Source organism: Lissotriton vulgaris, chromosome 1_1 (assembly GCF_964263255.1).
Source record: "Lissotriton vulgaris chromosome 1_1, aLisVul1.2, whole genome shotgun sequence".
NCBI classification, from domain to species: domain Eukaryota; kingdom Metazoa; phylum Chordata; class Amphibia; order Caudata; family Salamandridae; genus Lissotriton; species Lissotriton vulgaris.
In genome coordinates this window covers 242,719,318-242,746,928 of record NC_141685.1, presented here as the reverse complement: position 1 = coordinate 242,746,928, position 27,611 = coordinate 242,719,318, and the positions used below count along the sequence as shown (strand labels likewise).

Here is a 27,611-nt window from a genome sequence, read left to right as displayed (position 1 = left end):
CTGGTTTACGACTTTCTCTGGCTGTGGGCCTGCCAATCAGACCCACAGCCTGGCTTCTCTCTTTCTAAATTCCGATATGTACCCTAGGTGCATTTACCAATTGGTACTGGGCCACCTTATCAGACCCTGTAACTCAGGGCATGGGTGTACCCAGGGCCGCCATGGGCTGCAGCATGTATTATGCCACCCCTGGCTGGCCTCGTAAATTTGACACAACTGGCTGCACGACAGCTGGGGCGAAGACGTGTAACCACCCTTCGCTTTAGGTATAGTAGCTCTATATCTAACCATACAATGGACACCCGAGTTCCTATCAGTCACTCCTATGGCAGGCCTTAACAATCCTGAAGGCAGAGTGCGTGGGCTCGTGTGAGTTAGGTTCAGGCCCGAGCCGAGCCCGGCTGCAGCTTGCGGAATCAAGACCCAATAGCTGTTCCATGATAACGCGTACCACATCGGTAACTTCGGTGTCGCGTTATCAAGGCATGTCGAGTAAGGTGTCATACGAATCGGGATGCTGCCCTCTCACCAACGCTGGCGACGAGGTTAGCATTCCGCCCTTCTAGAGGGACACGACATGTACGTAACTGTGAACCCCGGTTAAAGTTAACGAAAGCCTCAGCTCCACAAAATGGATGCTGCCACCACAGACACAAGTCTGACCTCCTGCTGCTGGGAGTCCTTCCAGCGAGGAGCACTTGGACAAAGGGTTTCCTGTCGAGGGCGCTGTTCGCACCGTCCCAGACAGGGTTTGTGTATTCTGGGTAGGTAGGGCTTTGGCGAGAAGGTGACTGCGGAGTGGCACCCCGGTGCTCACTACGCATCTGCCGGTTAGAACCAGTTCCAGGGGCGACAGCCCTGGCCTGGGGAAAGTCCGGCAGGGGAGAGGGGCGTAACTACCCCCCTTCCTGGTCCCACCCTTAGGGCAGGACCTAGTCATGTACCCACCCCTTTCTTTAGGATAAAGACCGGAGCGGGGACCCTTCCAAATTAGATCATCTTTGAATCAAGAATACTTTCTACGAAAGGACTTCAAGACTCTTCTCAAGATTTCTCCCTTGTGGCTAAGGAGTAGTCACCCTGCATCAGCGGGCACCATCTAAGAACTCTGCGGTTTGCTGTAAGTCCTTCCTCAAGGAATCCGACGGCCCAGCTCGACGAGAACCGGCTTCCCTGGCACCTCTGACCTCTACCCACGTCATCAGCTCAGCTGTGATCTGTGGGTGCGACGAGACCTCGAGGGACCGGCCATCATCAGAACCTGCACGCTCTTAAAAACCAGCACGACCATCGAGGTAACTCTCTGGTGAGTGCTCTGGGGTCCGAGAAGCCCCGACCCTGAGCCGCTCCAGCACCGAAGTGCAGTGTCCCAGCATCTCCACGATCTGCGTGGGGCCCTTCTGCTCGCTGCTCAGCAGGTTGTCTGGTCACTAGCCGCTGGCTTGTGCCCTTCTGTGACGACATCCGAGAATCATCACTGCCGGTCTGGTTGCTCCAGACTGGCCCTTGCTTCCATCTTTTCGAGAAGCACCCCGGACCCTCCTGGTCCACTCAAGACGCCGACAGCGACATCCGTCGTGGGACAGCTCGCACCTCCACCGTGGTCGCCGACAACGCCTCCTGGTCCGAGAGACTGCAGAGCCTAGCGTCGCCCACTCACCTGGTCGAGGTGACGGCCAACCGGTGCCTTCCTGGTACCCTCTGACTACTGGCTAGTAGTACGAACTTGGTCCCCTCTGCTTTCAGGTTTCATCAATCTCCGATCCAGGCTTGGATCTCTACGAACTATTCAGCACTGGTCGCCGGCCAGCAACTCCTTTCTTCCGGCTCCTGGCTCGTCAGCGAAGACCCCGACGCCTGTAAGACTTGTGCAGCCGCAGCCCTCGTGGCTAGGTAACTCGGCATTTCAGTGCCTGCATAGCCTCCTTACTCTAGGGTCCCGAGTCCCTCGCTTCCGACTTGCCTTAACCTTTCCGTGTCCCCGGACACTTGTTTTAAACTGTGCACTTGAAGTATTTGCTAAAGAGATTTGGTTTGTGCTTAGTACCCTGTCCTCATAAAGAGTACAGGGCTGTTGTGATTCTTAATAAATATACTGTTTATTTTCATAACACTTGTGTGGTGTCCTTTCACTGGGTGTTCAAGGGGTACATGTGTGGTAAACAGCTGGCTTAACACGCCCTCTCGAGTCTTTAGCCTTAGACTGCTCGTATCCACGCTACTAGGATAGCTGGTCTATAGGTTGACTTACAACCAAACACCATAAGGGTCGTTGGAACGATACATAGCGGTCGCTAGAATAGCGAACGTTGCATATCGGGCCAACTTCTCACATTGGTGAGCAGCGGTTGGGATTTGAGCTTGCTGTTGTTTTACCACACGTATCCTAAGAATATCTTGTTGAAAGATCGCACAAGTACTGGTAGTACATATAACTAAAGCTTAGAATACTCTGAGTTCTACTGAACCAGCTGTTGTAGCTCCTCAAGGCTTAGCACACCTTGGCTACAACTCTTAGCAAGGGTACAGTAGGAAAACACATAGTGTAGGTAGGTGCATCACTTACACCACACTAGAAACAGTATGTCGGGCCAAGGAGGAAACTCTGAGTCTCCCCTTGTGTCAGTTGACCCTCCACAGGTCATCCCTTCAGGATATACTGTGCTGAGCTTCAAGGAGTTAAGACGGTTGTGTCACTCCCGGAAGATTCAGCAGGGGTCTAACCCCACAACGTCCTTTCTGATTGGTCTCTTGGAGACTTATGATGCCAGAAGAGCTGAGAAACTTCGTAGCTCTTCTAATCCAGAAGGAGACATGCCTCCCCTCGAGGGAACCCGGGACGATCCTGACCTCATTCACCTCGCAACCGAGAACGAGGATGTGGAGGAGGATGAGGATGAGGATCTCTCTGGGGACGAGGCAGATAAGGGACAGGTAGAAGTCGTCAGACTAACACGGTCCAACTTAAGCAGACACAATAGTGGTACGGGGGGAACCCCGGCGCTACTGTCGGTTCCGCTTAACCTGGGGAATGGACGAGCCCGATCTCTGTCAAGAGACTCTGGCAGATCCCTTCATACCAACGGCTCTCACAACTCTTCTCAAAGAGGGATGACGTCCCCTCAGAGGAGAGTGTACGAAGCGAAAGAAAGGGCAGCTAATCTAAGGATCGAAAGGGAAGAACTTGCCCTGGCCAAGGAAAATCTTGCTTTCGCTAGAGAGCAACAGTTAAGTGGGGCAATCCCCACTGGTGGCAGCAATGTACCTAGTAATAGGGAAAAGAGTTTCGATACGAAACACCTTGGGAAGATAGTGCCCCCCTTTAAACAAGGGGACGACATCCACAAATGGATTACTGCTTTGGAGAGGGCCTGCACTGTGCAAGGTGTTCCCCAGAGTCAGTGGGCAGCTATCTTGTGGCTCTCCTTTGAAGGTAAAGGAAGAGACAAGCTCCTCACCACAAGGGTAGAGGACGCTAATAATTACCAAGTCTTGAAGAATACACTCGTTGAAGGGTTCGGCCTAACCACTGAGCAGTACAGGGTGCTGTTCAGGGATACCCAGAAAACGCAGTCTCAAGATTGGTCTGATTTTGTCGATTGTGCCACTAAGGCTTTTGAGGGCTGGTTGCTGGGCAGTAAGGTTACTGATTACAAGGGATTGTATAATTTGATGATGAGAGAACAAATTTTAAACAATTGTCAGAACCAGTTGTTGCATCAGCATCTTGTCGACTCGGATCTGACCTCTCCCCAAGAATTGGGGCAGAAGGCAGACAAATGGGTTCGTACGAGAGTTAAACAGAACCAGGGCCAGAATCAAGGTGGTCAGAAGAAAGCAGACCAAAAGGGTAAAGATTCTAAAGGGGAACAAAATGACCAGAAGTCTTCGACAGGTCCCCAACAACCCAAAGAGGGTGGGGGTCAGGCTCCCCAAAAGAAGAAAGAAGGCCAATCCAAACGATGGTGCCAGTACTGTAAAAGTAAATCTCACTGGTTTAGTGAGTGCACCAAGAAAGGAGGAGGGCAGACTCCTGCCACTGCAGCCCCTAAGGCACCTGTGCCCCCTAGTACAGTCAGCAGTGGTAGTGCGCCTCCCAAGGGTTTAGTAGGGTTAACCCTGGGTTCTGAGGGACGTGACAACTTAGTTGGCACGCTCACTCAGGCTGTCCTTGTCAGTACAGGGGACGCGGACGTGTCCCCTGACGTAAGCCCCAATACCTTGGGCAAATACAGACAGACACCTTTCATAAATGGAAAGATGGCTCAGGCCTATAGGGACACTTGTGCCAGCGTCACCATGGTGACGCCTAACTTTGTGGACCCTGGACAGATCATGCCAGGTACAGAATTCCTGGTGACCAATGCAAGCAATGTCACTACCAATCACAGTATGGCAATTGTAGCTTTCTCCTGGGGAGGGGTAACTGGCCAAAAGAAGGTTGTAGTTAGTCCAGACCTCCCAGTGCATTGTTTGTTGGGCAATGATTTGGAGTCGTCACAATGGTCAGAAGTGGAGCACCGGACTCACATGGAAATGTTAGGTTTGCCAGCACATGTGTTCGCTGTGACTAGGTCGCAGGTCAGGAAATGCCCCACTGAACAGGTGCTGGATCCTGGAACAATGGACCAGACACCTCTCAAGAAAAAGAGCAGTAGGGTTAAGGCTGCGCCTTCCCCCTTGCCCCAGGTCGAGGATCAAGTCTCAGAGGAGGCTGACCTACAGGAATTGAGGGAAACTGAGCCGAGAGAGTTCGAACTTGATCAAGTTGAATTCTTGGGCTCAGGGGGACCCTCAAGGGAAGATCTGGGGAAGGACCAGTTAGACTGCCCTTCTCTTGAACCCCTCAGACAGCAGGCTGCTGCTGAGGCTGCTGGGAACGCCACAGGTACCCACAAGGTATACTGGGAAGATGGACTCCTGTACACTGAGTCGAGAGACCCCAAGCCTGGCATGACCAGGAGGCTGGTCGTCCCCTTGTCTCAGCGTGGTTTCCTACTTACCTTGGCCCACGAGATTCCCTTAGCAGGTCACTTGGGCCAGACGAAAACGTGGGACAGGCTTGTCTCGCACTTTCACTGGCCACACATGAACGAAGATACCAAGGAGTTTTGCCGCTCCTGTGTCACTTGCCAAGCCAGTGGTAAGTCAGGTGGCACGACGAAGGCCCCCCTTATACCACTGCCTGTGGTGGGGGTACCCTTTGAACGGGTGGGGATCGACATCGTCGGTCCCATGGAACCACCTACAGCATCAGGGCACAAGTTTATACTGGTGGTAGTGGATCATGCCACCAGGTATCCTGAAGCTATTCCCCTTAGGACCACTACAGCACCTGTTGTGGCAAGAGCCCTAGTTGGAGTGTTCTCCAGAGTGGGCTTCCCTAAGGAGGTCGTCTCCGACAGAGGTGCAAACTTTATGTCGAGCTACTTAACTGCTATGTGGAAGGAATGTGGTGTCAACTACAAGTTCACTACACCCTATCATCCACAATGCAATGGGCTTGTTGAGAGATTCAACAGGACCCTAAAAGGGATGATTCATGGACTACCGGAAAAGCTTCGGCGTAGATGGGACGTCCTGATCCCCTGCCTCTTGTTCGCCTACAGAGAAGTCCCACAGAAGGGGGTTGGCTACAGCCCTTTTGAACTTTTGTACGGGCATCCTGTAAGAGGACCCCTGTGTTTGGTGAAGGAAGGATGGGAGAGACCTCTCAAAAAGCCTGCAACCAACATAGTGGACTATGTGCTCGGCCTCCGCTCGCGGATGGCTGAGTACATGGAAAAGGCATCTGAAAACCTTAAGGCCAGCCAAGAACTCCAAAAAGCTTGGCATGACCAAAAGGCTGTCTTGACTGTTTACCAGCCCGGACAGAAGGTGTGGGTGTTGGAGCCAGTGGCCCCAGCAGCACTCAAGGACAAATGGTCCGGGCCCTACACCATCCTGGAGAAAAAGGGAGAGGTCACCTACCTGGTTGACCTGGGAACTCCCCGGAGCCCCCACAGGGTGCTTCATGTCAACAGGCTCAAGGCATATGTCGACAGGAAGGACATGAGTTTGCTCATGGCCTTAGATGAGGGACAGGAGGAGGAGAGTGACCCTCTCCCCGACCTGCTCACTCAGGATCCTGACGATGGATCGGTAGATGGTGTTGTCTTTTGTGGCAGCCTCTCCGAACATCAACAGAGCGACTGTAAACAGGTTCTTCAGTCGTTCAGACATATGTTTTCTCTAACACCCAGCCAGACCGATTGGTGTACCCATGAGGTCGACACTGGTGACAGCTTGCCCGTGAAGAGTAAAATCTACCGGCAGCCTGATCACGTTAGAGACTGCATCAAGAGTGAAGTGCAGAAAATGTTGGAGCTGGGAGTCATTGAACCCTCGGATAGCCCTTGGGCTAGTCCCGTAGTTCTAGTGCCGAAACCTCACACCCAGGGTGGTAAAAGAGAGATGAGGTTCTGCGTAGACTACCGGGGTCTCAATGCAGTCACTAAGACTGACGCCCACCCAATACCAAGGGCAGACGAGCTTATCGATAGATTGGCTTCGGCCAACTACCTAAGTACGTTTGACCTGACAGCTGGGTATTGGCAAATCAGGTTAGCTGAGGACGCCAAGCCTAAAACCGCATTTTCAACCCCTGGTGGGCATTATCAGTTCGTGGTGATGCCCTTTGGTCTGAAAAATGCACCTGCCACCTTCCAACGGTTGGTGAATCAAGTCCTTACTGGGCTGGAGGACTTCTGTGCGGCGTATCTTGACGATATTGCTGTCTTTAGCTCCACCTGGGAGGATCACCTGGTCCACCTGCGGAAGACATTGGAGGCGCTGCAAGCAGCAGGCCTCACTATCAAGGCCACCAAGTGCCAGATAGGGCAGACACAGGTTGTATACCTGGGCCACCTTGTAGGTGGAGGACAGGTTCAGCCACTGGAGAGCAAGATACAGTCAATCAGGGACTGGGCTCCTCCAACCACCCAGACTCAGGTTCGAGCTTTCTTGGGCCTGACTGGTTACTACAGGAAGTTTGTCAGGAACTATTGTTCCATCGTGACACCATTAAACGAACTGACAAGCAAGAAAATGCCAAAAAAGGTTCAGTGGACAGTGAGCTGTCAAAAAGCATTCGATGACCTAAAGCAGGCCATGTGCACGGCGCCTATCCTCAAGAGTCCGGACTACTCCAAACCATTCATTGTCCAAACAGATGCTTCTGAGTTGGGTGTGGGAGCTGTTCTTTCTCAACTGAATTTTGATGGTCAAGACCAGCCCATTGCTTTTATAAGCAGACGGCTGACCCCTAGAGAGAAAAATTGGTCAGCTATTGAGAGGGAGGCCTTTGCTGTGGTTTGGGCCCTGAAGAAGCTGAGGCCATACTTGTTTGGCACTCACTTCAAGATTCAGACCGACCATAAGCCCCTCTTGTGGCTAAATCAGATGAAGGGTGAAAACCCCAAACTGCTAAGGTGGTCCATTTCCCTACAGGGGATGGACTTTACAGTGGAACATAGACCTGGTACTGATCATGGCAATGCCGATGGGCTCTCCAGATATTTCCACTTAGAACAAGAAGACTCACCTGGTCAAGGTTAGCTTATTGTTCCGACGTTTGGGGGGGGGTCATGTAGGAGAGTAGGGTCTGCAATCCTATGATCACCCAGATTTTTTGCTTTTGTTTCACTGGTTTACGACTTTCTCTGGCTGTGGGCCTGCCAATCAGACCCACAGCCTGGCTGTTCTCTCTCTAAATTCCGATATGTACCCTAGGTGCATTTACCAATTGGTACTGGGCCACCTTATCAGACCCTGTAACTCAGGGCATGGGTGTACCCAGGGCCGCCATGGGCTGCAGCATGTATTATGCCACCCCTGGCTGGCCTCGTAAATTTGACACAACTGGCTGCACGACAGCTGGGGCGAAGACGTGTAACCACCCTTCGCTTTAGGTATAGTAGCTCTATATCTAACCATACAATGGACACCCGAGTTCCTATCAGTCACTCCTATGGCAGGCCTTAACAATCCTGAAGGCAGAGTGCGTGGGCTCGTGTGAGTTAGGTTCAGGCCCGAGCCGAGCCCGGCTGCAGCTTGCGGAATCAAGACCCAATAGCTGTTCCATGATAACGCGTACCACATCGGTAACTTCGGTGTCGCGTTATCAAGGCATGTCGAGTAAGGTGTCATACGAATCGGGATGCTGCCCTCTCACCAACGCTGGCGACGAGGTTAGCATTCCGCCCTTCTAGAGGGACACGACATGTACGTAACTGTGAACCCCGGTTAAAGTTAACGAAAGCCTCAGCTCCACAAAATGGATGCTGCCACCACAGACACAAGTCTGACCTCCTGCTGCTGGGAGTCCTTCCAGCGAGGAGCACTTGGACAAAGGGTTTCCTGTCGAGGGCGCTGTTCGCACCGTCCCAGACAGGGTTTGTGTATTCTGGGTAGGTAGGGCTTTGGCGAGAAGGTGACTGCGGAGTGGCACCCCGGTGCTCACTACGCATCTGCCGGTTAGAACCAGTTCCAGGGGCGACAGCCCTGGCCTGGGGAAAGTCCGGCAGGGGAGAGGGGCGTAACTACCCCCCTTCCTGGTCCCACCCTTAGGGCAGGACCTAGTCATGTACCCACCCCTTTCTTTAGGATAAAGACCGGAGCGGGGACCCTTCCAAATTAGATCATCTTTGAATCAAGAATACTTTCTACGAAAGGACTTCAAGACTCTTCTCAAGATTTCTCCCTTGTGGCTAAGGAGTAGTCACCCTGCATCAGCGGGCACCATCTAAGAACTCTGCGGTTTGCTGTAAGTCCTTCCTCAAGGAATCCGACGGCCCAGCTCGACGAGAACCGGCTTCCCTGGCACCTCTGACCTCTACCCACGTCATCAGCTCAGCTGTGATCTGTGGGTGCGACGAGACCTCGAGGGACCGGCCATCATCAGAACCTGCACGCTCTTAAAAACCAGCACGACCATCGAGGTAACTCTCTGGTGAGTGCTCTGGGGTCCGAGAAGCCCCGACCCTGAGCCGCTCCAGCACCGAAGTGCAGTCTCCCAGCATCTCCACGATCTGCGTGGGGCCCTTCTGCTCGCTGCTCAGCACGTTGTCTGGTCACTAGCCGCTGGCTTGTGCCCTTCTGTGACGACATCCGAGAATCATCACTGCCGGTCTGGTTGCTCCAGACTGGCCCTTGCTTCCATCTTTTCGAGAAGCACCCCGGACCCTCCTGGTCCAGTCAAGACGCCGACAGCGACATCCGTCGTGGGACAGCTCGCACCTCCACCGTGGTCGCCGACAACGCCTCCTGGTCCGAGAGACTGCAGAGCCTAGCGTCGCCCACTCACCTGGTCGAGGTGACGGCCAACCGGTGCCTTCCTGGTACCCTCTGACTACTGGCTAGTAGTACGAACTTGGTCCCCTCTGCTTTCAGGTTTCATCAATCTCCGATCCAGGCTTGGATCTCTACGAACTATTCAGCACTGGTCGCCGGCCAGCAACTCCTTTCTTCCGGCTCCTGGCTCGTCAGCGAAGACCCCGACGCCTGTAAGACTTGTGCAGCCGCAGCCCTCGTGGCTAGGTAACTCGGCATTTCAGTGCCTGCATAGCCTCCTTACTCTAGGGTCCCGAGTCCCTCGCTTCCGACTTGCCTTAACCTTTCCGTGTCCCCGGACACTTGTTTTAAACTGTGCACTTGAAGTATTTGCTAAAGAGATTTGGTTTGTGCTTAGTACCCTGTCCTCATAAAGAGTACAGGGCTGTTGTGATTCTTAATAAATATACTGTTTATTTTCATAACACTTGTGTGGTGTCCTTTCACTGGGTGTTCAAGGGGTACATGTGTGGTAAACAGCTGGCTTAACACGCCCTCTCGAGTCTTTAGCCTTAGACTGCTCGTATCCACGCTACTAGGATAGCTGGTCTATAGGTTGACTTACAACCAAACACCATAAGGGTCGTTGGAACGATACATAGCGGTCGCTAGAATAGCGAACGTTGCATATCGGGCCAACTTCTCACAAGGGTGAGTGAGAGGTTGAGGGTGAAGGGTTGAGGGTGTGAGGGTGAGGGTGAGGGGTTGAGGGTGGAGGGTGAGGGGGTGAGAGTGGGGGGGTGAGGGTGAGGGGGTGAGGGTGAGGGGGTGAGAGTGAGGGGGTGAGGGTTAGGGGGTAATTGTTAGGGGGTGTGAGCGTTAGGGGGTGTGAGCGTTAGGGGGTGTGAGTGTTAGGCGGTGTGCGGGTTAGGGGGTGTGAGGGTGAGTGTGAGTGAGGGGGTGTGAGGCTTCGGGTGTGTGACGTTGCGTGAGTGTGTGTGAGGGTGAGTGAGGGTGTGAGAGGTGTTGTTACCCAGAGGGTGTGTGAGGGTGTGTGAGGGTGAGTCATTGTGAGGTGTTGAGGGTGAGTGAGGGGTTGAGGGTGAGTGAGGGGTTGAGGGTGAGTGAGGGTGAGGGTGAGTTAGGGTGAGGCGTTGAGGTTGAGTGAGGGTGTGGTGTTGAGGGTGAGTGAGGATGAGTGAGAGTGAGGGTGAGTGAGGGGTTGAGGGTGAGTGAGGGTGAGTGAGGGGTTGAGGGTGAGGGTGAGGGTGAGTTAGGGTGAGTCGTTGAGGGTGAGTGAGGGTGTGGTGTTGAGGGTGAGTGAGGATGAGTGAGAGTGAGGGTGAGTGAGGGGTTGAGGGTGAGTGAGGGTGAGTGAGGGGTTGAGGTTGAGTGAGGGTGAGGGTGAGGGTGAGTGAGGGTTGAGGGAGGTGGCAACAGGAGATCGCCAATGCGCATTTTAAAATGCTGTTGGTGTTGTGCGAGCGCGCGTGCATATATCCTGTCCTGCGTGTGCGTAGACATGGAGGCAGGGGCAGTGTGGCCTTGCTCCTTGGACAGTTAGCATAAATTGTAGGAGGGTTCTGAAATACGGGGTTTAGTGGCAGATGAGGGATGGAGGGATGTTGTTAGCTTACACTGCCTTTGCTCGCGCAGCATGTTGGTGATAGCATGGCACTATTGGGGGGGTTGCTTGTCGGCGTTTGAAGTTTGCAGTTAGAGTACTAGAGTGTTGGTGGCTCAACAAAGATGAGGTTGTTAAAAAGTGAGATACACTTTAGAAGAGGAACATGGAGTACAAGGGAGGGGGGAATGTAGAAGAGTCTTATAGCAGTTGTATGTTAAAAGAGATGGAGGGTTGATTTTGTAGAAGTTCGTGTATTTGGGAGTATGGTATTGGAGAGTAGGTGCTTGAACCGGATGTTTTGGTACTTGTGTACGTTTTTGGTTCTGCCACTGTAGTTATAGTACTGTACAGCGAGTTCTGCCGTTTGGTGTGTGCTTTAACTGTTGGGAACTGAGATACAACTTAAAAGCGAAAGATGTTGGGCATGGAAGAAGTTTACGGAAGACTTTGAAAAGTAATGCAAGTGAAAAGGAATAGAGAGAGGTTTATCATGGTTGGTGAATTTAGAAACGCACTGTTAGACAATGAACATTTTTATCAGATGTTTTTTCCCCTTGGAAGTTTTAGCGTTGGCCCTGGGTTTTTTGTGTCATACAGCAAGTTCGCACCTTTTGTGATTTGCTTAGAAAGGCATTCATTATAGAGTGCCTTTGCTTGCGCAGATAATTGAGACTGAGGGCCTTTTTTCAAAATGCTGGTTGTGCTGTTTATGCAATGCGTGAGTAGTTTGTTTAAAACTGTAAAATACGATTGTGCTCTTTTTGTGCACCATGTATGAGGCAATCTTTACACAATACGCTAATAAAGTATACTAGTTGCATGTTAAAAATTAATATTTTTGCCTTTGACGCTTTGCTTTAGTGCGGCCACAGGAATCAGAAGCAATATGGTGTTGACTGCTACAAGACGCTGATAAAGTATTTTAGGTTGCATGTTTAGCTTTAGTGTTTTTGCCTTTGGTGCTTTGTTTGAGTGGGGCCTGGAGAATTAGGAGCAATATGGTATTGACAGCGATGATGATGGCCACAAAGGTCGTAAAAAAAAGGGAATTAAAATAATTACTGGACATTGCCGATGACCGGGTAGACTGCGTATGACGAATTGTAGATGCTGCTATGAAAGTTAGAGAAAAAAAAAAGAAAGCACACTTCCATTCCTTTGCATGGCAATGCTCTGTGCACGCGTTCCTTACTGAAGGCACGGCGCCAGAAAGACGCCACTTATTTACTCTCCTGACAGTGGGTTAAGGAAAACACCAATAAAGGAGGATTTGCAGTGCACTCTGTTAAAGCACAGTTCCATTTCTCATGTGCCTGTTAGTAAAGAACACAAATAAAGCCGCATTTCAAACGCACGCTGTTAAAGCACACTTCCATTTCTTGTGTTAGGTTGCATGTTTAGCTTTAGTGTTTTTGCCTTTGGTGCTTTGTTTGAGTGGGGCCTGGAGAATTAGGAGCAATATGGTATTGACAGCGATGATGATGGCCACAAAGGTCGTAAAAAAAAGAGAATTAAAATAATTACTGGACATTGCCGATGACCGGGTAGACTGCGTATGACGAATTGTAGATGCTGCTATAAAAGTTAGAGAAAAAAAAAAGAAAGCACACTTCCATTCCTTTGCATGGCAATGCTCTGTGCACGCGTTCCTTACTGAAGGCACGGCGACAGAAAGACGCCACTTATTTACTCTCCTGACAGTGGGTTAAGGAAAACACCAATAAAGGAGGATTTGCAGTGCACGCTGTTAAAGCACAGTTCCATTTCTCATGTGCCTGTTAGTAAAGAACACAAATAAAGCCGCATTTCAAACGCACGCTGTTAAAGCACACTTCCATTTCTTGTGTGCTTGTTACTGAAGCTCTGGCGGCAGCGCAGTGGCACTTATTTCCTATCCTGAAAGTACAAGGCATAAATCTTGCAGTAAGTGGTACAAAAATACGAAACGATTGCATGCGACATGGCAGGGTACAGACGGCTGAGGGAACAGACGGCGAACAGACGGCGGGCAGGGGAGGGGGCGGAGCGGGGAGGGGGTGTGAAAGCAGCAGGGGCCTGGAGTGCGGCTGAGGGAACCGATGTGCACGCGCTTTTAAGCTCAATGCGCATGCGCATTGAGCTTAAAAGTCACGGGCACTGCAAGGAATCGCCACGATTCCTTGCAAGTTGGATAAAGAGTGGATGAGCCCCCATAGTCTCGCTTGCTCGATGCGCATGCGCATCGACAGGCGAGACCTAAAAATGTGGTGTGTCCACATTGGGTTTTTGCCCATTTCGTGTTGTGGGCACTGGGCCTACCCACATCAGTGAGGTACCATTTTTATCTGAAGACTTTGGGGAATGCTGGGTTAAATAATTGGCAGAATGCGTCCCTGAAGACACTGCAGTGTCCCATGGCGGAAAGGGGGACTGGAAGTCCCTAATTTTGACTACTATATACTGGCGGTCCAACTACAGTGGTTGTCACTGTGGTTGGAGGGAGTAAATAAGGAAGGCACATGGTTACCCAACCCAGACTCCCGCCCCAATTTATTGATGGCCAAACTCCTCATATCGACAACGAATACGCCATACTGCTCATTATTACCATGCACTGCCTTACAGGCCTGGAAAAGGCGTCAGAATTAAAATTCCTTGCGCTGCTAAATACACTGTGCTACCATTAGTGGGACTGCCGCATGGTGATCTCCAATATGTATTCACAAGTGAACAATTGGCACATTAGGCGGCCGCAGGGCTGGAAAATGTAGGGGACTGTTACTCGTATAAGGCATTGGTCCCGTTTCAGGATCTGGTGGTGCAAATTCAAGCTTGGCTGTATTATTTTCAAATCCCTTCCCGGCTTGAGTCCTTCCTTTATCTCTTCACTACTGCACGCTTATGTTCCTATCTGTAATCTTCGTTCCTCCCATTTTGCTTTACTTAAGGTCCCTGTTTTCAAACGCAAGAAACATGGAGGGTTAAGATTTTCTTTTCTTGCCCCTTCTTTTTGGAACTCACTTCCTCTGAATATCAGAGCTGTTTCCCCCATGCACGTTTTAGATCTCTTCTTAAAACTTATTTGTTCTGTAATGTTTTCTGCTAATACCCATGTGTTGCTAATGGTTTCCCCCCTGTTTGCCCGAGCGCCAAGAAACGGCTAGGTGTTAGCTGCGCTTTAAAAGTAATTTTTACATTACATTACTAGGCACGGCAAGGCATCTCGTAAAGTGGTTTTATACTATGCTAATAGCAGCGTCCCTTGACCCCCTGAGTGGGCTTCAGTAGAAGTGGGAAAGACTTATCGGAAAAGAGCTCACATATGTGGAGTGGCGTAAGACCTTGCTGTCCCCCAGACAGATCTCTAGGAACACATGCTTAAAATATACCCAGTTTAACTACATACACGTCTTACTTAACACCACACCGTCTCAATGTGACATATGGAGGAGAGGTTAGGCATTGTCCCAGATGGAATCACCCTGATTTGGACCTTGGGTACATGGTCTGGGGTTGTCACACTATACGGCTATTCTGGGGGGCTGTTTTGGACAAAATTCAAAGTGTGCTGGACAGGGTTTTTGCCATTCATGGTACAGGTGTGCTTGATGGGCCTCCTCCCCAGACCACGTAAACATACGGTTGGGAACCGACAGGGGGGGGTGCTAGAGGGCACCAAGCAAGATGGCTGCACTTGTGTGAGGCTCTTGCAGCTCAGGCCTTCATCCGCCTAATATTCTCCTCATCTCACACTAGCGCTATACAATACGACTGTACTGTAGAACTTGTGGAGCCATCAGCCAATCTGGTGACTGGCGGGTCGCCTGGAGAGCGCTACTATCAAGATTCAGCTCCCATGGCTGGGCTTCGCAAAATGGCAACGGTGTCGCCCAGATGAACTCCTTGCCCGCGACCGTGATACCACCGGGATTGCCTGAGGAGCGGAGTAAGAGATTGGCTGCGGTAAAGCCGATCCCCGCCTGATCACTGATTCCTCGTGTGAGACACTGCAGCCCTGCTGACCCTTTGAAGTGGCCTATGGGAGGAAGGAGCCAGGTCGCCAGAGCCCCCTGTGACGCTGCAGTGGCGGCGAGAGGTAGATGAGCAGCGTGACCCCTTGTGCTCTCCAGGACTCCCTGGCTGCCGTGTGCTCTGAGCGAAGCCCTGACACTACCATCTGGACCCACCAGTAAGTGAAGCACTGCCCCCGACAGCTGCGCGAGGCCTGACTGGGCGCTGGGCACTGGGCACCCGCTGCGGCCATAACACTCCGCTCCACACTGACCTGCTGACTAGCTCGGAGGCGGCGGGCCCACTGCGGGAAATCGCCCATGCTCTGTAACGAGAAACAACTTTGCCGGGCACCCTGGCATTGCGCTGCGTCCCAGGCGGCCCGACCACCCCACCACCCCCTCCGCTGCCTGCACCGCTGAGGGCTGGGGGGACCACTGCAACACAGCCACGCTGCGGTGAGGATTAAGTATTGAGGCCTACTACAATAGCGTGCACCCTCGATAACCAACCTGGAGGGAGGAGCGACCCGCCACTGTGCTCCAGCGGGCCCGCGCCATCATCCTACCTTCCTCGTCTTGCAGGGGACTCACCCACACTTTGGACATCTGCGATCCGTCTGAGGGCTTCGTGGCGGGCCCGGGAGACTGTTGCAACTGATGCCATTGAGGCCTGCAAAATAGGATACACAGAACCGGCTCCCCCACCGGCGTGTTGAAACATGGAATCCGCAGTATGAGGCCATCCCCATGTGGTTCAACTGAAGACTCACTGCCATACCCTGCTGCCTAGGTTTTTGGCAACTTGAGAAGAGGACGCCATCCCGGCCTTCCTCTCGTCACAGGAGCGGCGAGGGAGCTCAGTAATAAACCAGGATACGACACCTGCCCCCACTGAAAAGTATTCCCTGCATCGCTCTGCCCCATCTGGATCACTTCTGAAGTGAGAAACACTTGGAATCAACGTGTTATCAGCAACCCTCACACACGTTAGACAATCGGGACCCCGCTGAAGTGGGGGAGGACCCGCTACACACGGATATCACCCTACTGGAGTCAATAAATTGGAGGACTACCACCACGGCATTCCATTCCCTGAAGCCACCGAGTGCCAGAAGTGAATACTGCATTCACCAGGTAGCCCCTCTGGGACCTTAATCACTCTATCAAACTTGCCGATCCACCATCATGGGGAAACAAGACGGACGCCAACTGAAAATTAACTTTGACACGCGCAAGTCTGCCCTCTCCCAGACGGAGCCTGAGGAGGACCAACCGGACGCCCGACATGAACACCAGGCTGGATGGACTCACTTACAGGGTTGAAAAACATGATGATCGCTTGACGGAGGCGGATCGATGTGTCTCTGACTTAGAAGACACCTCCACTACCACGGCAAATGGCATGCTCGAAATGGAGAGGGTCTTAAAGGTGATAGCGGCCAAAAACGTAGATTTAGAATCACACTCCCGGCGTGATAATCTACGTATCCTAGGCGTGCCCCCGGTAAGATGGAAGAATATGTTGAGCGCCTCCTCATAACACTGTTTGGCAGGGAGGCCTTTTTACCGGTCCTTGTTGTTGACGGTGTACATCGTTCACTGACGGCCCGACCCGCTCCTGGGACCCCTGCTCGCCCGACAATAGCTTGAATACTTAATTATCAGGATCGAGACATGGCTCTCTGCCTCTCCAGAGTACATGGACAACTCTGACACGAGGGGACAGAAATATCGATTTACCCTAACTTCACCCTAGCAGTACAGGAGCAAAGGAGGAAATTTCTCCAAGTGGAGAAAAACTGCAACCCTTAACTTGCCCTACGCCATGCTCTTCACGGCCCGACTAAAAGTTACACATCAAGGGAAACAACATTTCTTTACTAACCCGCAACACGTCCAGGTTTTCCTTAAGACTTTACCCAATCAACCTACGGGTAAATCATCTCCGACGCAGCGACCAGTGGGTAATGGCAGCACCTCTGACATTGATTAACTCCACGCATGCCGCCCTTGCCATGCGAACTGCAAACCAGGTAGCGATCCGGACATGTAATCCATGAAAGGGCTCAAGGGATCGCAGCGAATTGCAAGCTACTATGGCAACAAAAATAAAAAGACTAAAGGAAAAAGAAAACCCCAAAAAGACTATGCACCTAAAAAAACCTGTCCGCATCGTCGATTTCCAGGCCATGCAGGCTCCCCTAGTGATACCGTCACAAACTATGGACTTTTACTCCGCTTCTATAAAAGCATCTACACTCTATGAGCTGGGACGAGAAATTGACTTCTGAAACACTACACATGCCCAGCATTACCTCGCTGTCAGGACCCATTCAGACAGAAGGACGTTTACAATACTGCCCAAGCACCCTCACCCAGCGAGAAGACTCTGGTCTCTCTTTAAGTATTTCACCCGACAGGTGAACCCTACACACTGTATTTTGCAAATATGTTACGGTTTAGGCCATCTTCCCCAGTTGGGAACTTGACACAAGGGGAGAAAAAATATGGGAGGGGGGAATGTGCCACGGCAGGATTGGGCTGCTGATGTGGAAGGGGGGATGGGGATCCCTGTTCAGTTTGTTGGAAGGAACAGGGAGTTATTTCATGCCACTCACCAACGTTCTCATGCTTATGATTATGCCTACACTACAGCACCGAACCACACAATGTCCGCACCCTAATAACTATCACCATGGCAGACCGCCTCAAAATTTCTAGCTTGGAATGTCCGAGGCCTGGATGACCGCCGCAAAAGATGGCACATTCTCTCATATCTGGATCGTCATAATATTCACTGTGCAATGCTCCAAGAAACGCACTTTAGCCCCAATGCCTCCACCACATTCGCATCCCAATAGGCAAATTATACACGATTTTCTTCATTTTCCTCTGACCCCCGAGGAACAGCTATACTTGGGAAACGCTCTCCCCTACACCCTATAGGGTCCTACGAAGTCTTGCAACGCTGCTACAACATCCTCTGGGGCGAGCTGGTAAAATGTAAATGTAAATCCAGTACTTATATAGCCCACGAATCGCCCCCGAAGGGGTATCTCGGCGCTGGGGGCCATTGGAAAGATTAAGCGAGCTATTGCCCAGAGTCGCATGGTGCTAGGCAGACCCCTGCTGCCGGCGCCTGTGTCGAACCGTGATCCCCAGTGTCCAGCGTCAGTCTCCCTGGCCGCAGCGCCACACCTCTCCCCAGAGTCTTATCACTTTTGTCTCCTGCTACGGACCAAACACTGATGACCCAGAGTTCTTTCGGGTGCTCCGGGGGAAGATCATAGATACCTGGTCCACGCATGTGCTTTGAGGTGGAGATTTCAATGTCACCTTACAGCCCACGCTAGACCGCTCACACCCACAACCGCATCACTATTCCAAGGCACACTATACCCATAAAACGATAGTCGAGGAATATGAACCGATCGAGGATTGGCGACATTTACACCCGCGGTTTCAGAAGGGGTTATGTTACACCACGGGTGGATAGATGGTGGCTCCTCACCAGGGGTCTCGCTCCTTGGTTGACACACGCTTCATACTTTCCGCGCACATATTCTGCCCACTCCCCAGCATTTATCACCCTTACTCCCCCCCCCCCCATAACGACTCGCCCTTTATGTCCTGGTGCTTGAACCCACAAAACCTACTGGTCCCAGTTTTTAACTGACTTCTTTTCCCAAAAAGAAAACTCGGTCGAGCAATACTCCACGATATGGTAGGTATTCAAAGTCACCATTCAAGGGAGTTGTATTGCGAAAACCAGGGGAATTCTGAAGGATATCGGCTCCACGCTCCGCAAACTGGAGACAAAGCTCAAACGTATGGAAACTATGATGCAGGAGGCCCCCACTCCAGAACTACAGGCTTAGTTGAGAAACTACCTTATCGAATATCAGGAGACAGCTGAGAGTGAATGTAAATTTAGAAATATCACCAGGCACGCCGATATGGAGAAGGCGAGCGACCGGGGAAGGCGGTCGCCTCCCTGATTCTCCCTCCCCGATTCTTTAATATGGTCCTTGAAATCGAAGACGAAAACGGTCAACTATATAGAAACACCTCTGAGATTGTGGGGACTTTTTGCAGCTTCTACAAAGTCCTATAGAAAACACAAAGAATTCACTCGGTGGATTTCACCCCCTTCTTTGAGGACACCGCAAGCTTGGTTAGGAAATGGACAGAGGGAATTTCTTTTAGCACACCACGAAGATGAGGAGATCATCTCCGCCATAATGTAGCTCCAATCAGGCAATTCCCCGGGCCGGACGGCCTCCCGGACGAATTTTATAAAACGTTCTGCCACTTACTTATCCTGTACTGCGACATGTATTTGAAGAGGCACGTGAACCAGGCATACTACCCCTCACAATTCGCGAGGCGCTCATAATCTCCTTGCCCAAACCAGGCAAACCGCACTATACTGCGCCTCATATAGACCCCTCTCATTAATTAACGTTGATGCCAAAATACTAGCAAAATTGATTGCAAACCGCATCAGCCCTCTTATGACTTCCCTTGTACTCCCAGATCAATCGGGCTTCGTACCAAATAGAGGCACGTCTTATAAGCTGCGTACTTTGTTTGCGGTTCTGCAGGACATTGATCCCGATATGAACGCTGCAGCAATATTTCTTGACGCCACCAAGGCGTTTGACTCATTAGAGTGGGATTACCTAGCTTTCGTCTTGCAGCGCATGGGGTTTCCTGCTCCCTTCCTGGCATGGATAGACTTGTTATACACTGGCCTGCAGGCTAGAGACATGGTCAATGGTGTCCAATCCTCTCCCTTCACAATAGCTAGGGGCACCCGTCAAGGATGCACCCTCTCGCCCCTACTCTTCGTCACAGCGATTGAACCTCTGGCGGCCAAAATCAGGCAAGATTATCGGGACCACGCGCTGTTCTATCCAGAACGTCAAATTTTAATCTCCCTGTATGCTGATGACCTTGCGCTGTATCTGCACAATCCATTCGAAAGTCTTAACCCCATCCTTTGACTTCTCATCCGGTTAGGCCACATCTCTAGGGTTAACATCAATTGGGGGAAATTCCAGATATACCTGTTTATGGACGCCACCACACTGTTCGAGCCAGACTACCCACTCAAGTGGTGTGAAGACATGTCTTGGAATAAACATCTCTAGGGACGGAGCTGAACTGATGCGGTTTAATTATTAACGAACGCTTGATCTCCTCACTGACAAAATCACTAGATGGGTTGTCCTGCGCCTCTCCATGGTTGGAAGAGCCTCACTGATCAAAATGGTGATACTTCCCAAAGTGCTTTACCTTTTTACGAATATACCTTATGCTCCTAGCCGCATAGAAGGTACCAGAAATGCTTGGACCAACCCCAAGTAGGGCTGAGAAAGTGGCAAAGATTACTTAACGAACAGCAAGGTAAAGACCAGAGTTGACACTTGAGCTTATACAAAGTAAATAGGAAAGCACTGAAGTATGTGAATGTGTTTACCTTTGTTATATTCTTCCTGAAGAGTTACCGTTGTTATATACTTCTTTAAACTGAAGAATCAGCAGTACACCCCGAGCCCTCTTTTTGAACAATCTGGTCTTTAACGAAATCTTTATCATTTGCATTATCCTAAAGCTGTACCTGTAGCACCTGGGTGCTCTGTGATTGCCCTTTCTTTGGTAAGTGACTCTGTAAACACTGGTAAATCACCTCCTTTCCTGAAGTAAGATGTGGTGTGTTCAACATAACTCTTAGTTAAATGTTTGTGTATGGTGAAATATACCTTGCTAAGTTTCAAAGATGATAAAGAAGAGATGCATTTTACAACCAGATAAATATTCTGTTTTCATATTCCATTACGATTGTTTTTAGTAATTTTAAATCTCTTTACATTCAACAGGAAAACAACTTGAATGCTTGCAATGATTTTCAATAATGAAGATAATAATTTAACTCTGCAGAACAATGGTCAAAAATAACAAGCACCAGTATTCAGGAAATCATAAGTACAGTCACCGACGGAGGAATTTGAACATGAGCTGACCGATCTGGAAGAAGCAGTCTAGAGCAATTCAATGAATCTGAGCTGTGCACCTCCACACTACAAGACTAAGAAATGACCTGTGGAAAATTAAGGCAACAACACTGACCAACCACCTCCTGAATAAACCTGTAGCAAACACCAGCTTTAATCATGGAATCTGTATGATGTGGTTACCGCGGTGCTCTGATACCTAACAATATAATAGACCATCATTCAGTGCTCTTAGTGTGTTGTATACTCTTCCTGGCTATACCACAGCAACAAGAGAAAAGCACAACGGAGTGCAGACATCCAACTGAAGGGTAAACGAAAGCGGATTTCTGCTAGCTAAAATATATAGTATAGTCCCAATTTGTAACAGCCAGAAGGAAGATTAACCTTTACCTTAAAGCATTCAAAACCTGTTATCCAATCTAAAGACACAATCTCTTGTGAAGAAGCCTGACACTTTTTATGAGTGTGGCAAATATTTAGGAACCACTTTACTTACCAGTAAGCACTTTACTTTTAAATTGGAAATCAAATGTCCTAAATACCAACACATACAGGAAATGTGAGAATAACACAAGTGCTTTATCAACCATGTTGGCTCTTCAGGAAGCACTTTCGTGGGAAGTGGACACATATATCCCCAATCCAGAGGTACTAACCAAGAAAGAAGAATCATACACATGCAGTGAGATCTTTAGTTTGTCATCAGTAATAAAGCACCATCAGCCAACTCATACAAAAGAAGAATTGTTCTATTGCACTGAATGTGTGCAAAGTTTTAGTCATTTAGTACTCCTAAAAGAGCATCAGCAAACACACACCGTGGAAAAGCCATTCAGATGCAGTGAATGTGTAAAGAGCTTTAGTTCTTTATCACACCTCCAAAGACATCAGCAAACACACACCGGGGAAAAACCGTACCATTGCAATGAATGTGTGAAGAGCTTTAGTCGGTTATCACACCTACAGCTACATCAGCGAACACACACTGGGGAAAAACCATACCATTGCAATGAATGTGTGAAGAGCTTTAGCTGTTTATCACACCTCCAAAGACATCATCGAACACACACTGGGGAAAAACCATATGCTTGCAATGAATGTGTGAAGAGCTTTAGTCGGTTATCACACCTACAGCTACATCAGCGAACACACACTGGAGAAAAACCATACCATTGCACTGCATGTATAAAGAGCTTTAGTCGGTTATCACACCTCCAAAGACATCAGCAAACACACACTGGGGAAAAACCATACCATTGTAATGAATGTGTGAAGAGCTTTAGTCTTTTATCACACCTCCAAAGACATCAGCGAATACACACAGGGGAAAAACCATACCACTGCAATGAATGTGAAAAGAGGTATAGTCAGTTATCACACCTCCAAAGACATCAGCAAATGCATACAGGAGAAAAACTATATCATTGCAGTGAATGTGGAAGTAGTTTTAGCAAATCTTCAACATTAAGGAGTCATCAGCGTACACACACAGGAGAAAAACCATATCATTGTAGTGATTGTGGAAATAGTTTTAGTCAGTCTTCAACATTAAAGAATCATCAACGAACTCACACAGGGGAAAAACCATTCAAGTGCAATGAATGTGTGAAGAGTTTTTGTCAGTTATCCATCCTACAAAGACATCAGCTAACACACACAGGGGAAAAACCATTTAAGTGCAGTGAATGTATGAAGAGCTTTAGCCAATTATCAAACCTAGAATGTCATCAGCGAACACACACAGGGGAAAAACCATATAATTGTAGTGAATGTGGGAAGAGCTTTAGTCGGTTAACGCACCTTGAAAGACATTATCAAACACACACAGGGGAAAAACCTTACAGTTGTAGTGAATGTGCAAAGCAATTTAGTCGATTCTCACACCTCCAAAGACATCAGCGAGCACACACAGGGGAAAAGCCTTACCATTGTAATGAATGTGTGAAGAGCTTTAGTAGGTTATCACACCTCCAAGTACATCAGCGAACACACACAGGAGAAAAACCATTCCATTGCAATGAATGTGTGAAGAGCTTTACTCGGTTATCTCACCTCCAAGTACATCAACGAACACACACAGGGGAAAAACCATACCATTGCAATGACTGTGTAAAGAGCTTTAGTAGGTTATCACATCTCCAAAGACATCAGCAAACACATACAGGGGAAAAACCATACCATTGCAATGAATGTGTGAAAAGCTTTTGTCAGTTATCAGATCTCCAAAGACATCAGCGAACACACACACAGGAAATGTCATTCAGGAGCAGTGAATATGTGAAGAGCTGTAGCCAATTATCATGCCTACAAAGCCATCAGCAAATTACAGAAGATGGTAAAATTACAATTATGTGGGACTTTCTAATGCCAGAGGCTGAAAGGTTTATTATCTAAGACCCAACTTCCACAAAAAGAAGAAAAAACTATTTCTTGAATTATAAAAGTGTTTGTTCTCAGCAATTGCTCATTTCTTTTTAGGACAGTGCGGACTAAAACAATAGACACAGTGTTGATTTTTATTTGCTGAAATAGACTTTTAAAGAAAGACTCCCAAACACACCTGACCATGCTACCTGTAAAAGAAACTCTATGAACAATGCTTGAACCAGTAAGGAGTTTTAGCTAACTTTAGGGATTCATGATACAACCTATAATCCCTATGCACTCCAGACACTTTACCAATCTCACAATGGTGAATCATCACAGCTGATTGTGGTGTTTGGTCATTTTCTGCAACATTGCTGGTTCAGTGACAACGGCCAGAGAACGGTGTCCAAAAGGAGAATTGAAAGTAGGAAAAGATGAGCTGTCACTGTCTGAGTTAATGTTTGCAGTTCATGGCACCCCCTCCCCCTTCCCCACAAACCCTGATGCAGAAGTGATAGTCTTTTCCATCATCACATGTTTCTGTAAATGAAGCCATCATGGTGGCACTTTTCTGCGTGTCCGACATCGAGCTGGATCCTGGGGAGATTTGCTAGCTCATCACTAACTATGTATGAGTCACGGTTAGATTAATAATATGTAAATAATATTTTGTGAGTTTCCTATTTGCAGAGCTTCATTCAATCAAATCTTTACTTTTGAAGAGGCAGAATAAGTGCATGATGGCAAAATTCTTGCAATGAGAAAGAGATGTTAAAAAGTTTAGCTCTTAATAGATTTCTGAAGCCTTGACGGTTAAGTAAAGAGTGAATCTTGAGCAGTTAAGAATTGCTGCTGTTAGGAGCTAGAATTAAGAATCGTCAACTCACAGCTTCACATTTCTGTAACCTTGGTTATGGAAAAGAAATCTGGATACATAAAAAAACGGAACATGAATGATATTTAGGCTTGTGTTTCCAAACATAAAGGAACCCTCTTTTATATGAACGCATCTGGAGAATTCATGGATTTTTAAAGTATGTGCTGTCTCGTGGCCAAACAGGGAAAGTCTATGATGAAGATGAAACTTCCTCAGATCACAAATGCCACTGATGTAGCATTCTGATGCATCTAAAGTTGATTTCTGGTGCTGGAACCCTATGTCCTGGACAAGCTCATGGATCTCCCTTTTGACAGGGTATGCCTGTTCGGATTTAACATTAGAGACTTTCAAAGCCAGCAAAGCTACAGCCCACTTATTGGGACTTCAACTGCCACCTCCTACAAGAGATTATTACCAATTTCAGCATTTTCATTGCTTGTTGAGGTAATTTCTCTTTTCTTCATGTCAACCCAAACCAGCTCCAATCCCAGCAGCAGCAACATCCTCTGGTCAAACAGTATAGGGGCAGAGTCAGAGGAAAGGATAGCAGATCTACTTCACTTATACTAACCCACTCATAGCATAAAGGGATGGGGGTGTCCTCCGTTCGCTTGGCCTGGAAGGCTGTTTCATTGGATCAGTAAGTCTACCAAATCATATAACAAGGCTATGTCCTTCCATTCCTTCAGGCTACACCTCCTCATCACCTGTCCGTCCCCCCCACCCATCTGGGTATATCTTTCCATTATCAGCAAGAGGAGGCAGTACTCCTACAGAAAGGAGCTATGGTGCAAGTGTCAGAGATGGAAGGATGGCTTTCTGCATCTTATCCTGGACCTCAGAGAATTGAACTTCTGCCTCAAACAAAAAAGGTTCAATAGGCAGTCCCTAGCTGAAGTGTTTCTGGTGTTGGAAGATGGAGCTTGGATGGTGTCATATGACTGCAGGATGCACACGTCCACATTCTGATCTTGTAGTCGCATCTGAGGTACATGAATGTTATAGTTGGTTTTGCGCTCTACCAGTTTGTAGTGCTCCTGTTTAAGTTGACATCGTCACCTAGAGTTTTCACAAAGATGATAGCAGTGGTTGCAGCCCATCTACGAAGGTCAGGCGTACCAGTTTTTCCAAACCCATTTGACGGGCTAATTGAAGTTGAAACGCCAGAGGCAGTATCCCGCCATGTACAGTCAAGAGTATCCCTGCTGTGCTGCCTTGTATTTTTGAGCGGTAATCAACCTGAAGCCCTCCCAACAACTTTAGTTCATAGGGTCAGTACAGGACATCACTCTTCTCCACTCGTTTTCTCCACCACAGAGGATTGCTGAAGTTCAGAAATGTGTTCCCTCTCTCCAACTCCTGCGTCTGTTGGGTTCCTGCTTTCTCCTAGTCCCATATTCACTTTGGCACATGAGGGCCCTGCAGTGGTTCCTCTGCAGGCAGTGGCTATAGGACGTGGAAAACCTGTCACTCCCCATCATAATCTCCCCCAGCTTTGCAGCAGAAGTGGTTTGTTGGGGAAACAATGTGAACCTGATGTTGCAGGATGGCTTTTGCTCCCAGTTGAGCTGTGGCTATGGTAGTAATAGATACTTCCATTTCAGGATGGGAAGCTCCCAAAGAAGATCTGGGGATCAATGGCCTGTGGTCAATGGAAGAACAGGTTCCACATATCAACTTGTTGGAACGGCAGGCACTTTGGCTGGTGCTCAAGGCCTTCCTTCCCTCCATCCAAGGTCGGTCCGTCCACCTGCTACGTAGCGGGGTCTCTAAATGCCAACAGTGTCTGACAACTTTATCCTGCCAATCATGTGTAGCATATTCCACTGGAGGTAGTCCAGGACATCTTCACCAATGGGATACCCCGCAGGTGGACTTTTTTGCCTCTTCAGAATGCACTCAGCAGTTCTGTTCCCTCCAGTATCTGTTGATGGGAGCCATAGGAAAATGTTTGAGTTGGAACTTTCAACTACACTACGCATTTCTCTTGCCACTGGAGGTGGCAGACATAATCCTGACTTTCTACAAAGTCCATCAAAAGAAAATGTTACTTACCTGTTGTAACATAATTTCTGTGTACATTTTATCTACCTGTAGCTTCCTCATTGTCTCCTTGTTTAATGTTCTAGGAAGAGTTAATAAGATCCCAAAATTCATTTTGGTACTGCACCACTCTATCCATGTCAATCAGTAGCTGGTCTTGAAGGCTGGGAAAAAATGAGTGAAGCCTAAAGTCCTTTTACTGGGATGGGCGCATTATGCCTTTTCTGATGTCATTGGGTGCCACTTCCAGCGCTGATGCGAACCAGTGCCTCCTATCGACTATGTGAGAACCTTGAAGTTTCCGGATCCAGATTGGCACCTGAGATTGTTCTACTGGTGAAGGATCTGCAGGCATATAAGTCTCCACCAGAAAGATCGTTACCATGGGTAATTAACTTTTTTTCTTCCTAGTCACATGGCTACTTGTCTGTGTGAAATGGCGGGGATGTTTGACTAATTTAAATGGTTACTTGATTGATAAGAAATCTGCCCCTTGCTTTCAGTGAGGACGTTCAGAATAAGGAGGTGCACATAATCACTATGGCACCCAGTTGTGTGACTTCAAGGAAACAAAAAAAAAAGGAAAACAGAATTGCAGTTAGCCAAATCTGCTTTCATCAATGTATTGTTGCCCTTAAAGAAAAAATAATTCTTAAAAAACTAATGTGAGAAGCTGTAAATATGTAATAACTTTCCTCCTAATATCACATGACCTGACTGTTCTGTAATAATTGGCCAAAATTATGAAACATACTGAAACTAGAGAGGAATTGTTTAAGTATGTGAGTTTTAAGTTATAAATTGACATCATTAGCGTAAAAAATCATGTCATCCATAGGTTGGGGGAAGCTGCTGCTACATTTTTCTGCACGTTTAAATTAACCATTGGTCTTTTAAACTATGGATCCTTTCAGTTAGTTTTTAGACATTAGGTGTAAGATATACCTTTGGTACAGCAGTTCCATGTTTTCCTACTACTATGAATGAATTATGAATTGATTAGCTAATGTTTATTTACATTTTTGTCATTGATGTATTCTTCTGTACTATTTATGTAACACTTTCATGAAATCTGCATTAATGTACAATAAATTCTCAAATAAATCTTGATTGATCGATTGATTCACTCACATTCTGTCAACGGTTCTGTGATTTTCTTATTTGTGAATGGAGAATACTTGAAATGAACGTCTAGGGTCTTCTTCATCAGTATGAATAGCCTTTTGTAACAAAGTTGGTCAGTCAGGTTCAAAACGTGAGCCTCTAAGACCAACAGTCTGTACACTGGAGATGTTCCTGCACTTGAGGGTGCCAATGGCATGGGCCCGGACACCCCCTAATTCTGCTACAAGACTCCTGAAGATGAATCTCTT

At 48.5% G+C, this 27,611-nt stretch overlaps 1 protein-coding gene across 1 annotated transcript in view; it reads left to right on the top strand.

Moving 5' to 3' along the window:
• Positions 1–27,342, top strand: part of LOC147745361 (uncharacterized) — a 101,789-nt gene extending 74,447 nt beyond the window's left edge. Inside the window, exon 2 of the mRNA XM_086952263.1 lies at positions 20,811–27,342. Within this exon, the coding sequence (XP_086808389.1) occupies positions 21,537–23,342 (1,806 nt within the window). The 5' untranslated portion in view covers positions 20,811–21,536 and the 3' untranslated portion in view covers positions 23,343–27,342. The remainder of the gene's footprint in view (positions 1–20,810) is intronic.
• Positions 27,343–27,611: the final 269 nt, after the last annotated feature.